The sequence below is a fragment of the Pelophylax lessonae genome (genome assembly GCF_965119305.1).
Source record: "Pelophylax lessonae genome assembly, chromosome: 8".
In the NCBI taxonomy this organism is placed as follows: Eukaryota; Metazoa; Chordata; class Amphibia; order Anura; family Ranidae; genus Pelophylax; species Pelophylax lessonae.
The window spans coordinates 98556393-98572170 of record NC_138775.1 but is presented as its reverse complement, the minus strand read 5'-3'; the positions used below and the strand labels follow the sequence as shown (position 1 = coordinate 98572170).

General features: G+C 43.9%; 1 protein-coding gene across 2 annotated transcripts in view; it reads right to left on the bottom strand.

The window, feature by feature from the left end:
- Positions 1 to 1007: 1007 nt before the first annotated feature.
- SYNGR1 (synaptogyrin 1) overlaps positions 1008 to 15778 on the bottom strand; it is a 94416-nt gene continuing 79645 nt past the window's right edge. The window contains exon 4 of one of the 2 annotated variants that reach the window (XM_082266599.1): positions 1008 to 1412. In XM_082266599.1, the coding sequence (XP_082122725.1) occupies positions 1200 to 1412 (213 nt within the window). In that variant the 3' untranslated portion in view covers positions 1008 to 1199. Of the gene's footprint in view, positions 1413 to 7467; positions 7815 to 15778 lie in introns of those variants that run through there. The other variant, XM_082266600.1, reaches the window with a different exon arrangement.

Below are 15778 nucleotides of genomic sequence, written 5' to 3'. Positions count from 1 at the left end.
AATGGACTTTGCTTGCAATGATGCTAAGTAACTGTTTCAAAAGGATGCAAAGTTTGCTTGTAATTTTATAGACTATTCATCTTGCTGCTATTTTCGTACATTTGCTTTAAAATTTGTAATGCAGTAAGCAGCCTTGAAGAAGTAGGCTGTGAAATAGGTTGGCCAGTCACTTGTAAGCAAGTAATTACCTGCACACTGGGAACTAGGAAATTCAAAATATTTAACACTATTGCTGGAATATACCCATCCACCTAGGTACTCAAGGTCAACCTGCCACAAGCCTGGGCAATTCATACAGGGAATAGGATTTATAAATATCTAAGAATATCAATAATATTTATATGTTTGGATAAGTGGATAAAATGTTTGACCATGTAAAGCTTTTTATTGGCCCTTTAATGCGATAGGTAGTACCACTAATCAATTTAAAGGCATAGATGGCTAGAGGAACAAGGCCCAGCTTCACAGAAAAATTCAAGATTTTGATATAATGGAGCCTGTTTATATCTCCTTAGATCTGCTGTTTTGACTAAAAGGTAACTTTGGCTTAAAAGAGAATTAAACCAGCCAATTTAACAGTTTCTCAAAACGGTTATAATCAAGGCATGCATGATTACTGTCACATTTGCTTGTGTTCCAACAAATCTGTCAAACCATCAAATGGCTGGTGTCATAACTGATCACATGTGCAGCACCATGGCAACTGCAGGTGTAACAGTCTATAGATGGCAGTTTCCAGTGCTGTAAAGAATAGGAGCGTTTAGTTCTTCTTTAGGCTCTATTTTATCGTAAGCTCAGTTAGGATTCCCAGATTTGTGCTAGTTTACCTTAAAACCTCAAAAAAATTCTCAGCCAGGTATTGGCAATTTGTTTTGCAATTTACAAATGACTGGAGAGGTAGTCATTGCCTACAACTGCCACACATCAAATCAACAAATGTACATTGCAAGAACCCTAGAAATGGCATGGTACTAAAACTGGCAAAACCGAAAACAGCACATAAAGAGGAAAAAAAAAAAAAAAAAAGGACAAGACTGTATTAACAAATGTAAAAATAAAAGCAGATCCTTCCTTGACAGTGTTATAAAAAAATAAGGACATACTGTTTTACCTCTTTCACTATCAGAAAGGCCGCAACAAGTTGCAAGGAAAGGGGTTGCTGGCCTGTCGGGCAATGAAAGGTCCATCATGGAGGAGTTTTAATAATCCTGGGACTGATAGCCCTGTGATCCAGCCTCATAAGCATCCATAGGAGGCTGTTGATAGCCAGTAGAAGGGTCAAGATCCTCATTGCTGGCATAAGGGGGATAAGGAGGTCCTTGATCTTGGCTTGGGTCCATGTAGTCCTGAGAGAACAATGCCGAATCTGAACCCAGACTGTAGCGTTGGTAGGCCAGCACAGCTTGTCCCGCCTTGGATCAATGATGAAAGACATGTAAAGGGTTAAGGGGTTAAGGAACAGGAACACCATAAGATTTGGCCCAAAAAAATAATAAATAAACAAACAAAGGGAAAGATGGAAGGGAAAGATGGAAGGGAAAGGAAGAAAAAAAAAAAAAAGGAGAGAAGACAGACACCCATCACCATGGTTAGTAAGTGTTAAAAGCAGCAGTCTCTAGAATCCTATACTTTTAATGACTGGACTCCATTGCATTTGATACCACAACTCTTGAGCTTTACATTAAATCAATTGCTAAGGTTTACCTGAATAGCTTAAAATAAACATATCTTCAGTTGCACTTTACTAAAGTAATGCAGTCAGGCTCCAAGAACTTTAAAAAAAAAAATATATATATATTATAGATTATATATATATATATATATATATATATATATATATATATATATATATATATATATATATACATACATACATACATACATACATACATACATACATACATATACACACACACACACACACACACACACACACACACAGTGGGTACGGAAAGTATTCAGACCCCCTTAAATTTTTCACTCTTTGTTATATTGCAGCCATTTGCTAAAATCATTTAAGTTCATTCTTCTTCCTCATGAATGTACACATAGCACCCCATACTGACAGAAAAACACAGAATTGTTGACATTGTTGCAGATTTATTAAAAAAGAAAAACTGAAATATCACATGGTCCTAAGTATTCAGACCCTTTGCTCAGTATTTAGTAGAAGCCCCCTTTTGATCTAATACAGCCTGGAGTCTTTTTGGGAAAGATGCAACAAGTTTTTCACACCTGGATTTGGGGATCCTCTGCCATTCCTCCTTGCAGATCCTCTCCAGTTCTGTCAGGTTGGATGGTAAACGTTGGTGGACAGCCATTTTTAGGTCTCTCCAGAGATGCTCAATTGGGTTTAAGTCAGGGCTCTGGCTGGGCAATTCAAGAACAGTCACGGAGTTGTTGTGAAGCCACTCCTTCGTTATTTTAGCTGTGTGCTTAGGGTCATTGTCTTGTTGGAAGGTAAACCTTCGGCCCAGTCTGAGGTCCAGAGCACTCTGGAGAAGGTTTTTGTCCAGGATATCCCTGTACTTGGCCGCATTCATCTTTCCCTCGATTGCAACCAGTCGTCCTGTCCCTGCAGCTGAAAAACACCCCACAGCATGATGCTGCCACCACCATGCTTCACTGTTGGGACTGTATTGGACAGGTGATGAGCAGTGCCTGGTTTTCTCCACACATACCGCTTAGAATTAAGGCCAAAAAGTTCTATTTTGGTCTCATCAGACCAGAGAATCTTATTTCTCACCATCTTGGAGTCCTTCAGGTGTTTTTTAGCAAACTCCATGCGGGCTTTCATGTGTCTTACACTGAGGAGAGGCTTCCGTCGGGCCACTCTGCCATAAAGCCCCGACTGGTGGAGGGCTGCAGTGATGGTTGACTTTCTACAACTTTCTCCCATCTCCTGACTGCATCTCTGGAGCTCAGCCACAGTGATCTTTGGGTTCCTTCTTTACCTCTCTCACCAAGGCTCTTCTCCCCCGATAGCTCAGTTTGGCTGGACGGCCAGCTCTAGGAAGGGTTCTGGTCGTCCTAAACGTCTTCCATTTGAGGATTATGGAGGCCACTGTGCTCTTAGGAACCTTAAGTGTAGCAGAAATCTTTTTGTAACCTTGGCCAGATCTGTGCCTTGCCACAATTCTGTCTCTGAGCTCTTCAGGCAGTTCCTTTGACCTCATGATTCTCATTTGCTCTGACATGCATTGTGATCTGGAAGGTCTTATATAGACAGGTGTGTGGCTTTCCTAATCAAGTCCAATCAGTATAATCAAACACAGCTGGACTCAAATGAAGGTGTAGAACCATCTCAAGGATGATCAGAAGAAATGGAAAGCACCCGAGTAAAATATATGAGTGTCACAGCAAAGGGTCTGAATACTTAGGACCATGTGATATTTCAGTTTTTCTTTTTTAATAAATCTGCAACAATGTCAACAATTCTGTGTTTTTCTGTCAGTATGGGGTGCTATGTGTACATTCATGAGGAAGAAGAATGAACTTAAATGATTTTAGCAAATGGCTGCAATATAACAAAGAGTGAAAAATTTAAGGGGGTCTGAATACTTTCCGTACCCACTGTATATATTTTTTTTTTTTTTTTACTGTACTGGTGTGCTGCAGTAAAGGCCAAAATGCCCTGTACTGGCAGCATGCTGGAGATCCAGTCTGCTGCTCAACAGAAAATGCAGCGGTCCAATATGCCCCCCCCCCCCCTGCTGTTGATTTCAATCTTGTGCAGGTTGCATATTGGACCACTGGAAACTCAGTCCACTCTGTTGGGCAGCAGCCTGGATTTATAGCATGCTGCCAACACAAGGCATTTTAACCTTCATTGCAGCACAAAATTATGCTCTTTCACATCTGAGCAGTTGAGCAGAGCAATACATGCCCACGAATGAGAATGAAACCCTTTTATATAATGGTTCAGTTTAAATCAAAGTAGGGTCCTCCTATATTCCTACATGTAGTAGTTTGGGTGTGCATAACATAGGGTGCATGGATAGTCCTTCAAAAACCATCTCCTTACTTCACCTAAACTACTTTAAAAGTCACAGGTCTTTTGACCTGCTGTTTTTCTGCAGAGATGTAAATGAGCCCTGAAACTTGATTTCTAGAACATGAGCAAGTACTAATCCTTTACTAACCCGTATAATACTAGTATATTTTAAGTTGGAAAAACTGAAAAAAAAAAAAAAAAAAAACACACACTCAAAATATCTAAGATTGTCCAATAGTTTTTTTTGGATTAACATTTTTATTACAGTGTACTGACTTTTGTATATAAACTTGCAATCAAACATTTGGTCACCAAGTATAAATATGCAATTCAAAAAAACATACCAGTAAATGATAAAAAACTGAAATGGTATTAGTATAACACATTAGTAAACGATACTCTGCAAAGCACACACCTATCCATGTCATATTAGTGACCTTTAAAGGATTTGGCAAGCAGCAGACAGTGTATGACAATGGGACCTGACTATATAGAAAGGCACATTCATTTGGCAGATGTAACAGTTTGGCAACACAGAACCTGGCACTCCGGCTACAAAGAAATGTAATGGCTCATTTACACATGTGATTCAGGCAGCTCTCTTCCTTAAAGGTTATCCAAAAGCCCCCAAAATATTCTGCATGTAAAAATGTCTATTTCGAGGAACAACAAAATTATCTGGTAATTGTTAGGAAAAACTCCAGACATAATTTTTTTTTCTGGATAGTGTGGAGAAGGCTGGAAATGATCTTATTTTGGGGTTGGGAGACCAGTGAGTGAAGAGATCCCTTCTCAGTTCCTGTCCCTATGAACAGTGTCTACAGAGCAAGAAACACAGGAAATCTCTCCATTAGGAACAAAGATGGCAGGGGAAACATGGACATGGCTGTAACCTTAATCTACTTTACCCCCCCCCCCCCAAAAAAAAAAGCTAGAATTTAGCTTGAATAAGTACCTTGGATATGAGAAATGCTTTTGGAAATGCTCATTTACTGACAGTTGTGCTGATCCCTCGGACATAATTACTTTCTTCATCACTGACCTGAACAAGTATGCAGATCAGCTCTGTTAAAGTTACTGACATGCTTGTTTGCTCCTAGGTGGACTGTCTAGCTGGGGGGTTTCCTTCTTTTTTACTGCCTTTACAGTGGCCTAAAGACTAAGCAGTAGCCATAGCAGGTTAAAATTACATTTTTTTTTCTCCTTGGGTGTTAGAAGTCCTTAACATTAAAATCGGTCTTTTAATTTCAAAATAAAGCAATTTGTGGCCAGAGATGTTGATCCTAGTTTTAGAAAAAGAACCATTATACCAATTCTGTAACATACAAGACAAAGCCAGAGAAGGCAATTTCAGCTGTTGAAGATATTCCTTTGATAATGAAAATTGAATTTTTGCTGCATTACCCTGAGCTGACGGAGTAGGGGAGGTCAGAGATTGAACTCCTTCAGACTAAAGCCCCGTACACACGCAACGATTATCGGCCGACCAATCGTCCGTCTTTTGTACAGAGTTGTGTTTTGTTGGTTGGAATGGGCATAGACTGCACACTTATTTTCTCGCCCAAAAAAATTCTACTTCAGAAGTGATGTCATGTGTTGGGTTGCTTTCTTTGTGTTCTTTCTTCTCTGAGCATGCCCAGACTTGCTCATCAGATTTTTCCCTGTCGAAATCTGTACTGACTGCACGAAAATCGGCCGTTGTGTTGACAGCCAACAAAAATGTTATAGTCTGCACACCGACTTTTCGGACAAAAAAAATCTGGAGTTGGTTGTCGGAAGCATCATACTAACAAGCCGAAAATCGGCAGATCGGTCGCCGGACGAAAATTCCCTGCCAATTTTCGACGCGTGTGTACGGGGCTTAACACTATGAAATGGTATGGAGGTGTACCAGTGTTCAAGAAGTGGGAAACCAGTTAGAGGTTTAGAGTATATCTGCTTTAGAAAACAGCTTTCGGAACATTTTGAAATGAAACCTGTGCTAAAGCACATATGTAGGCTGCCAATGCTGACCTCCATGAGAATATTTATTAACTGGCTCTGCCAGGTTTCAGAACTTTCCAAGCCACAGATTTTAAATAGGTTCACGGATCAGGAAAATTAGGACTCAAATTAGAGCTTATTTGTTCCAGGAGGTCAGCGATGAGACTTATCTAGAGGTTTCCTTAAAAAATAGGAAGGAAACCAGTAACGTCATTAAGACTTATTAAAAATATAGTGCAATCAGCACACTGCCGTAGGCCAGAGCAGTACCTGCTCCTAAAGGAGCAAATGCATTTGTAAATTGAAAAGCATGCAATTGGAGGAATTTGCAGGTTTTTCCATTTTGGATAGAACAAGGGAGAATTCTAACTGGTCTGCTTTGTTTTTGCCATCTGTGGCTCACTGGGAAAGGAGGGGGGGGGGGCGTGAATTCCTTCACTTCCTGTCCCATACTCCAAATAGCAAGATGAAATCCTTTCAAAACTTAGGAAATCCCTTGTTTTTAGGGTAACCAACATTGTAAGAGTTTCCATCTAATTCTGTTCTCTTGACACCTCAAAATTTGGAGAGGGTAAAAAAAAAAAAAAACCTAATCCCTCTTCACCAGATCTAAATAAAAAAGGCCCTTTCCACACAAGCAGACCGATTAGGTCCACCTCACAGTGGACAGGAGAGTGATGGCGAACCTTGGCACCCCAGATGTTTTGGAACTACATTTCCCATGATCCTCATGCACTTTGCAGTGTAGATGAGAATCATGAGAAATGTAGTTCCAAAACATCTGGGGTGCCAAGGTTCACCATCACTGCCTGTGTCCACTCTGCATCAGTGGAGTGGACACGGACCCGTCACCCACTGGGGCGGGTCTGCCAGTCTGAAAAAGGCCTAAGTTAGATGAAGTGTGTCTAAAAAGTTTGGTGAATGGCCTGGTATCACAACAGCAACATGGGCCAGGTGCGCAAGCATGCACATGGCTATCTAGAAACAAGTCGAAAAGCGCCACCTAGCTTGGAGTACATGTGACTGTCAGGGTAAACCCCCTGCGGGCAGTCGAACATAGTCAGTGTGAGAGGTAGGGTCACAATGCAATGGAGCAATGAGTGAACATCAAATTCTGCTACAAATTGGGGAAAAGGGCAATTGAGATGCATGAAATGTTGCACAGGGCTGGACAGTGGATGTTCCTGCATGATAACGTGCCATATTCATGTGCACCAATTCTTGGCTCAGTCCAGCGTACCTGTTCTCGATCATCCGCCAAACCCCCCCTGATCTGGCACCTGAGGACTACTGTTTCCCTGCCTGCAGTACGTCAAAGGTACACGCTTTGCCGATGTAGCGGCAATTCAAGAATGTGTGACAGCAGTTCTGCAATCAATTGCTAAAGAGGCCTAGGTGGACAGTACCCAGAAGCTTCATGAACGTTGCCAAAGGTTTATTGTGAAGGATGGCATTTATTTTGTAGGCCAGCAAAATGTAATTTGTTTGTATCTTCCGTTTCCTTTTCTGATACCATTCACCAAACGTTTTAGACACCTCGTACTTTAAATAAACAAAAATATGCTGAATGTGCTCATTAAAGACACAAGTTTTCTTGTCTTTAGCACCTACATGTGTGAACAAACCTTAAGGCACCAAGCACAATGATGTTGACACAAATGACCCTGTCTGAAAGCACTGAAATACATTTGGACGGAGCAGTTTAAGGCAAAGTGATCTTTAGTATGTTAATGAAATGTTAAGGAAAGGGCTGGGGGTTAGAAGGGAAAAGTCTGCTGTATTCTTCCTGGAATGTAATTTCCTTCAGATGCTGGAGCCTCAACACTGCTAGGATGGCCTGTGAAAGGGATAAAGTTATCATAATGTGAGATTCCTCTGTTTACCGCACAGCAGGGTCCCACTACTAAGTGGGAAATATGATCAAATGATCAGTCTAAGCACAGAAAGTTATACTTCTGTAGGATCACATTAACTCTGACATTTAACAGTAAATTTGTGAAAGAACCATGCTAAATTGTCATCTTAGTGCAGTCTTTTCACGTGTGCGTGTCCAATAACCCAAATAGCCTTTCAGCTTATGCAAATACATATAATACATTGAGCCTCCTAGGGTGCATCTAGAAGCAAGCAAGATGACATTATTAGATGGGATTTCTTTGATTGACATCAGTTCCAAGGCCTTGAAAGCTGATAAAAAAAAGTAAACAGGACAGAAATACTACAAATAAAGACTACAAAGCAGTCTAATCTGACTCTGCCCCAGATCTAGGATGCCAGTGTCTGCAGGTGCCTCAAACCATTAAATCAACGCCAGGCTAGTAGAAAATGGATGAAATCAGGCTAAGATAGTTTCAAATCAGTTTTTCACTTTTGTATAAATGAAAAAAAAAAAAGTCTACAAGTAACTTTTATCTACCATAATCAAGACAGCATATTGTAAATGTTCTGCTTTTGACAATTAATTCCTTAGAAATGAAACATTAAAAACATGTCTGGTGTTCACTGCACTAGTTCAAAGAATGACTTAAGGGTTTGTGCACATGAGTTTTTTTTAACTTTAGCCCCCCCCTCCCCCATCCCCCCATTTTTAACCACATAAGTACTGGGTAGTGTTTTAAAAGTCACCAGAATGACACTTTTCTGGCATCAGTTTGTGTGACAAAATGTTACAATTCGCATTATAGTCATGCACCTGCTGAAACCAGTTAATGAAACTGTCACTATACAGGAGGAAGGCATAGATGCCAGAGTGTAAATATTGGACACTTCTGTCTTAAGAGAAAAAGTCAGCCCTGGCCTGCACCACAAGCGACACTGGTTGCTAGGATGCTGTCAGCTATGCATCCAATGGCGTCATAGAAACCAGTGACACATCCCTGGCCCCATACAGCTACTTGCCAGAAGATTCCCCAGCTGACAGGTGATCGTATAAAAAAAAAAAAAGGGTAGGGATGCTGGCTGAGGATATTGACAAAAACATGGCCATTGCCATCACACTCCTTTTTTTTCCCAACTTTACTGAAATGTCACAAAGTGACATTTCATTTGTCTTTTTGTCACTGCAGTAGGTTGCGATCAGTATACTGTGCTTCAATATGCTGCGCTGAAAAAAGTACAGCACGTTACACTTTTTTTTTTTTAAGCACACACCATTGTGTCTGAACTGAACTAATAGAACATAAGGCATATTGCCTTCTGTATATGTTTGGACTATGTGAGCAAGGCTATCTAATGCAGCCCAATGCATAAAGTGTGAATGTGCCCTCAAACTAGTTAGGCAAGACAGTGACCACTTTTTAAAAAGGAGAGCTCAGCAATAACAGCCTTCATATTTCTGGAAGGTATATAGATATATATATTTGACAGCACTTGGAAAGTGTACAACCTCGGTCTGGTTTTATTGCCATCTCACTTCACCTCAGGATGGTACAAAATAAAGTCATTTACAGAACAGTGACAAAAGCCTAGAACATCAGAAAGTATTTTTATAGCAGTTTGAGCCTTCCTGTCCTAGAGGCAACAGAGTCTCCCATTTATGTGGTTGTCACAGGGTTGGTAAGGGAAGAAAACCTCCCCTATGGGGGCACAGACTAAAATATAAAACTGACAGAAATGTAAACTCTTCAACAATCTATTTGAAATAATGAAAAAAAAAAAAAAAAAGTGTTTTTGACCCATGTTAGACTTTATAAGTGTACGACAGGTTAAGGGTAAAAGTGAGGGCTCCATTTTGGTGTTTAATTAAGCGTTTGGTTAGGCTCAAGTCTTGGTTCACACTGATGCAGTGCGTATCAGAAGATTTCACAATGCACTTTCTGATGTGACATCTGTGATTCTAATGTGAATAAATGCAATTTCTGAGGGTATTTGGCATACCTGGAGTTAAATTTGCACCGAACCCACACTTAACTTGCACAGGACCCTTTTTTGACCGGATCAGAATCGCACCATATACAGTCAGGTCCATAAATATTGGGACATCGACACAATTCTAATATTTTTGGCTCTATAAATGGATTTGAAATGAAACAAACAAGATGTGCTTTAATTGCAGACTTTCAGCTTTAATTTGAGGGTATTTATATATAAATCAGGTGAAAGGTGTAGGAATTACAACAGTTTGTATATGTGCCTCCCACTTTTTAAGGGACCAAAAGTAATGGGACAATTGGCTGCTCAGCTGTTTAATGGCCAGGTGTGCGTTATTCCCTCATTATCCTATTTACAAGGAGCAGATAAAAGGTCCAGAGTTCATTTCACGTGTGCTATTTGTATTTAGAATCTGGTCAACTCTCAATATGAGATCCAAAGAGCTATCACTATCAGTGAAGCAAGCCATCATTAGGCTGAAAAACAAAACAAACCCATCAGAGATAGTTGATTTGGCAACACCTAATGTTTTTGCTGTTTGGAACATCCTTAAAAAGAAAGAATGCATCGGTGAGCTCAGCAACACCAACAGTTGGCCAGATCAAGAACACTCTCCAGGAGGTAGGTGTATGTGTGTCAAAGTCAACAATCAAAAGAAGACTTCACCAGAGTGAATACAGAGGGTTCACCACAAGATGTAAACCATTGGTGAGCCTCAAAAAACAGGAAGGCCAGATTAGAGTTTGCCAAACAACATCTAAAAAAGCCTTCACAGTTCTGGAACAACATCCTATGAAGAGATGAGACCAAGATCAACTTGTACCAGAGTGATGGGAAGAGTATGAAGAAGGAAAGGAACTGTTCATGATCCAATGCATACCACCTCATCAGTGAAGCCTGGTGGTGGTAGTGTCATGGCATGGGCATGTATGGCTGCCAATGGAACTGGTTCTCTTGTATTTATTGAGGATGTGACTGCTGACAAAAGCAGCAGGATGAATTCTGAAGTGTTTCGGGCAATATTATCTGCTCATATTCAGCCAAATGCTTCAGAACTCATTGGATGGTGCTTCACAGTGCAGATGGACAATGACCCAAAGCATACTGCGAAAGCAACTAAGGGAAAGAAGTGGAATGTTATGCAATGGCTAAGTCAATCATCTGACCTGAATCCGATTGAGCATGCATTTCACTTGCTGAAGACAAAACTGAAGGGAAAATGCCCCAAGAACAAGCAGGAACTGAAGACCGTTGCAGTAGAGGCCTGGCAGAGCATCACCAGGGATGAAACCCAGCGTCTGGTGATGTCTATGCGTTCCAGACTTCAGGCTGTAATTGACTGCAAATGATTTGCAACCAAGTATTAAAAAGTGAAAGTTATTTATGATTGTTTATCTGTCCCATTACTTTTGGTCCCTTAAAAAGTGGGAGGCACATATACAAACTGTTGTACAAACTGCCACAAATTGGTAATGCTGCTCCGCTACCGCAAAGTGAAGAAACCACTGGTGTCTAGGGTAGATAGGGATGTTCACTACTGTACTGATGGACTCCATCCGAAAACTCTTTACCCGACAAAGCGGTTCAGGGCTTTGAGATCTAGGATGGGGCGCACCTTGCCTTTTCTGGGCACAGTGAACAGGTTTGAATAAAACCCTTGAAAGCGTTCCGAAGCTGGAATTGGCACAATCAACCCTTGTGACAGCAAGTCGTGTACTGCTCCTTTCAAGTCCCTTAACCTGGCTGGGGACAATAGAAGATTGGACGGGAAGAGTCTGTCTCGTGGACGTGACCGGAATTTGATTTAGTATCCGAAACGGATCAATTTGTGAACCCATTTGTCCTGAATCAAGGAAGTCCAGGGTTCCCGGAAGAATCGAAGTAGCCTGGTCAGCCGACCAGCATTTCAGCCATATCAGGCGTCTAATCGCAACCCCCACTGCTGACGTCCTGGCCACCAGTAAGGCCAAGTCCAGGGAGGTATCACACATGAACACCAGGGTTTGGAACAACTGGTCCAACAGTTCCAGAACCGCAGGGGTAAGCTGTGTAGTTTTCAAGTTACTCTTCAGCAACTTTACCCATTCAGTAGCAGTCTGTGCTACGAGAACGTTCACAAAGTTAGCTTTTAACATGTGACCCATCACCACATGTACATGGCGGGATAAGGATTCCACCCGTCTAGCCACGGGATCCGAAAAGGTTGGCGACTCTTCCACCGCCACCAGAGTCGCTTTAGTCAACCTGGCCACTGGGGAATCCACCTTCGGTGGTACAGTCCACCTGGTATCGACCACCTCCGCAAAGGGATAACGGCGTGCAAAACGCTTGGGCACCACCAGCATGTGCTTAATGCATCGCCATTGTTCATCCACAATAAAGTGACACAAGTCAGGACAAAGGGAATACTTTACCTGATTTGCAATATTTGTGGGAGCCAAAAGACACCTGCGTACCTGACACTGTGGGTTCATCAGCCATTTTAAGAGTTTCCCACACAGAAATTACTAAATTTTCCACCAACGCGCGTTCTCGCGCGACAGCGGAGGAGGACAGATCCTCTTCACTGTCAGAATGTGAAGACACTGACCCCCTCAGGGTGGTCTGCATCTGCGGCAACCATATCTGTGTCAGAATCCGAAGATCCTGCAGATGGAGGAGAGGACGTCTGCGGCTAGCAGCACCATCAGGGCACTGTCATGGAGAGGCCTAGTACTGGATCAAAACCTGCTCACGCTCGCAGGCCAGGCTGGGACACCTTAAGGATCTATATTATCCAGTGCAAAAACTACAGTCGGCTGTTGCTTGTAGTTCCTCTGGATCTTGGTCCTAAGAAACAAACTAGAAGAAAAAAAAAAAAAAAAACTGAATTTTGTAAAATCTTACCTGTAAAATTCCTTTCTCTGAGTCCTCCGACAGTCGCCGTCACCTCTAAGTCATCACTATTGGGTATTGACTTCCGCTCCGCAGGAGTAGCTAGGCATAAGACTTAGTCAAAAGAACAAAGGCATTTGCATATACACACTCATGGGGGCTGTCCCACTAGGTCAATACCCCCCTGCAGTGACCACTCCCAACTCAGTTTGGTAGCATAGCAGTAGGTAATAGACAACAACCCCAAAAGAGGGGCGGCGACTGTTGGAGGACTCAGAGAAAGGAATTTTACAGGTAAGATTTTACAAAAATTCAGTTTTCTCTTACGTCTTCCGACAGTCGCCGCCACCTCCAAGTCATCACTATTGGGATGTCCCAAAGCAGTGTAGACATGAGGGGTGGGAGACGCAACCGTAGAAAAGGCAACGCAGTACCCCATCAGTGAAAGGAATCTTACACGCACAGTAAGAGAACCTTCTGGGCAACAGAAAACAATGCTCAACAGGAGCAACAGCCCAGGAAAGCAAACACCAACAGCCAGGGACCCAGAGAAAAAACAAGGGTCCTTCATGGCACTGCCGCACTGAGAACCTTGCGGCCAAAGGAGGCATCAGCTGATGCCAGAACGTCTACCTTGTAGAATTTGGAAAAAGTGTGCACCGACGACCGCAGCTTTGCACACCTGTGCCACCGAGGCACGATGCCAATAGGCCCAAGACGCACTCACAGATCTGGTAGAGTGCACCTTAACAGGGAAGGGTGGAACCTGTTCCTTCAAGGCATAAGCCTGTTCAATGGTCTGTCTGATCCATTTGGCAATTGTCGCTGCGGATGCAGCCATGCCCTTCCGAGGTCCCTCAGGAAGGACAAAGAGGGAATCCGTCTTCTGATTCCGTAGACAGGTAAACCCTGATCGCCCGGACAACATCCAAGGAATGCAATGCAACCTCCTTGGGATGCTTAGGCTTCGTACAAAGCGAAGGCAGGACAATGTCCTCATTAAGGTGTAACTCAAGAGACCACCTTAGGAAGAAAAGACGGGTGTGGTCGCAAGACCACCTTATCCTTGTGAATAACCAAGTAAGGAGAGCGGCAAGACAATGCCGCCAACTCCGATACTCTGCGAGCCGAAGTGATCGCTACTAAAAAGGCAACCTTCTTAGACAGCAGAGGCAACGATATCTCCCGGATGTTTTCAAAGGGAGAACGTTGTAATACGGACAGAACCAAATTCAAGTCCCATGGAGGCCAAATGTCGCACACCTTGAATGAAGGTGCGAACCAGGGAATGAGACGCCACAGAGCGTTGGAAAAGAATAGCCAGTGCGGACACCTGGCCCTTGAAAGTGGCCAGCGCCAGGCGCTGGTCCACCCCAGACTGGAGGAAGGCCAACACTCGTGACACCGAGTACAAGGGAGAGGAAAACCCCCTGGATTCACACCAGGCGAAATAAGCCTTCCAGGTACGGGAATAGATCTTACCAGAAGAGGATTTCCTAGCCTTAACAAGGGTAGGGATGACCTCAGGGGAGAGACCCCTATCTCTTAAGACCTGGGTCTCAACAGCCAGGCCATTAAAGCCAGCGAATGTAAAGCAGGATGGAAGATCGGACCCTGTGACAGGAGAACTTCCCGCAGTGGTAGCCGCCACTGCCAGGTGAACAACGTCGGCGTACCAGGACCAGCGTGGCCAGTCCGGCGCCACCAGAATCACCGGGCGCGGTTCCGAGGCCAACCTGCGGAGGAACCTGGACAGCAACTGAATCGGAGGAAAGGCATACATCAGACGATACTGATGCCAAGGGGCCACCAACGCATCCGAGGCGTCTGCCAGAGGATCGCGCGTTCTTGCCAAGAACCTTTCCACCTTTTGGTTTAGACGAGATGCGAACAGATCCACGTCAGGGGATCCCCACTTCGCACACAGCATTTGGAAGACCTCCGGGTGTAGGGACCATTCCCCCTGGTCCAGGGTCTGGCGGCTCAGATAGTCGGCCTGCCAATTCTTCACACCCGGAATGTGAACTGCTGAAATTGCCGGGACATGAGTCTCGGCCCAAGACAAAATGTCGGTCACCTCCCGAGCCGCCCAGGCACTCCTGGTGCCCCCTTGGTGGTTGATGTAAGCCACCGCGGTAGCATTGTCCGTCTGTACCCGAACAGGACGGCCCAACCATTGGAAGGGAAAGAGTTTTATCGCTCTCAATTCCAGCACATTTATCGGAAGGGAGGACGACTCCTCCGACCAAGTGCCCTGGGCAGACAGGTTGCCCAGGACTCCACTCCAGCCCGAGAGGCTGGCATCTGTGGTAATCACCGTCCACAACAACGGACGGAAGGACTTGCCCTCCAACACCGTCGGGGACTGGAGCCACCACAGAAGAGCCAATCTGGTCTGACGACTCAATGAGACACTCAGATCCAGGGACTGAGGGAGTCTGTCCCAGCTGGCCAGGATCTCCGCTTGGAGAGCCCGCATGTGAAATTGAGCAAAGGGTATCACCTCGAAGGCCGAAACCATCAACCCCAGGCCTCGCATACAGGTCCTGAGTGACGAGGACGGATTGTCCCTGAGGGACCTGACCTCGGCCTGTAAGGTCCGGAGCTTGTACTCCGGCAAGAACACCTTCGTCTGAGCAGAGTCCAGGATCATTACCGGATAGGGAAGACGAACCGATGGGAGACAACGTCGACTTCTGAACGTTGATAGTCCAACCAAACTCTTATAGCGTCTGCACCGTAATGGACAGATCACGCAGAAGGTCTTGGCTGACACTCGATCTCAGAAGAAGATCGTCTAGGTACCCCAAGACCGCAAAGCCCTGTGCCCTCAACAGGCCCAGAACCGGCGCCAGCACTTTGGTAAAAACCCTTGGAGCCGAAGCGAGACCGAAAGGTAATGCCACAAACTGATAGTGGTCCTCTGCGATAGCAAACCGAAGGCACCTCTGGTGACCCTCGAAAATGGGGATGTGCAGATAAGCATCCTTCAGATCCATCGAGGCCAGGAATTCCATTGGACTCAGGGAGGCCACCACCGAACGGAGAGACTCCATC